Source organism: Saprolegnia parasitica (assembly GCF_000151545.1).
Source record: "Saprolegnia parasitica CBS 223.65 unplaced genomic scaffold supercont2.342, whole genome shotgun sequence".
NCBI classification, from domain to species: Eukaryota; Oomycota; class Saprolegniomycetes; order Saprolegniales; family Saprolegniaceae; genus Saprolegnia; species Saprolegnia parasitica.
In genome coordinates, this window is record NW_012156736.1 from 36,461 (window position 1) to 37,378 (window position 918).

A 918-nucleotide genomic window follows, 5' to 3' on the forward strand; every position below is an offset into this window, starting at 1 on the left:
GGCTCAGGTGTCGGTGGCATCGTGTCTATCAACAGCGGTGCTGGTGACTTCACGGGCGGCGCGATCGGTATCGTCACGGGCCCAGGAACGGCAGGCAGCTCTGGTGCTTTGACGCTGGCGTCATCGAACTCGGCTGTGGGCAGCGGAAGTGTGACGCTCTCCAGTGGCATATCAAACTCTGGTAGTTCTGGCTCGATCACCATTGCGAGCGGCATGTCTAACCAAGTGGGGGCCGGTGGCTCGATCACGATCTCGTCGGGCAACGGCGCATCTGGTACGGGCGGCTCGGTTGCGATCACAGCTGGGCTCTCGGCTTTGAATTTGGGCGGCGCCATCACGGTCAAGTCGGGTGTCGGGACGGCCACTAGCAGCGGACACGTTGCATTGGCCTCGGCGGCTGGCGGTACTGCTGGTGTGTCTGGCTATCTCAGCTTGAGCACGGGCACAGCGGGGTCGGGGTCGTCTGGCAACATCGCGCTTGGCTCTGGCACTGCGAATGGTGGTGCTGGCGGGTCTGTGGCTGTCACTGTGGGCAGCGGCACGCTTGGTGCTGGTGGCAGGTATCTCGCTCTTGGCGGGTACTACTACGGGCACTGGGGTGACTGCTGTGGGCGGCAGCATCTCGTTGACGGCTGGTACTGGTAGCTCGGCAGGCGGTGAGATCCGTCTTGTGAGTGGCGCGTCGCCGACGGCCACCTCTGGTGCCATTTCGATGGCGTCGGCGTCCAGCTTGGGCGTTTCTGGGCTCTCGGGCAACGTACCGCGGTATCCAGTGGCTCGTCTGCGTACGGTAACACGGGGCACAGTGACGATTGCCAGTGGCGTACGCGACTGGCACTGCGATGGTCGGGTGTTGTAACGATCTCGGCCGGTGCGACAACGACGCTGGCAGGTGCAGCCGTCTCGGTGGTTGCAGGT

General features: G+C 63.8%; 1 protein-coding gene across 1 annotated transcript; it reads left to right on the top strand.

Annotated features, from left to right (window-relative positions):
* Positions 1 to 213: 213 nt before the first annotated feature.
* On the top strand, positions 214 to 645 carry SPRG_21588 (hypothetical protein; the record flags this gene model as incomplete). Its single annotated transcript, XM_012355957.1, has 1 exon — positions 214 to 645. The coding sequence occupies one exon, from the start codon at positions 214 to 216 to the stop codon at positions 643 to 645; it is 432 nt and encodes a 143-aa protein (XP_012211347.1).
* Between the last annotated feature and the right edge of the window lie 273 nt (positions 646 to 918).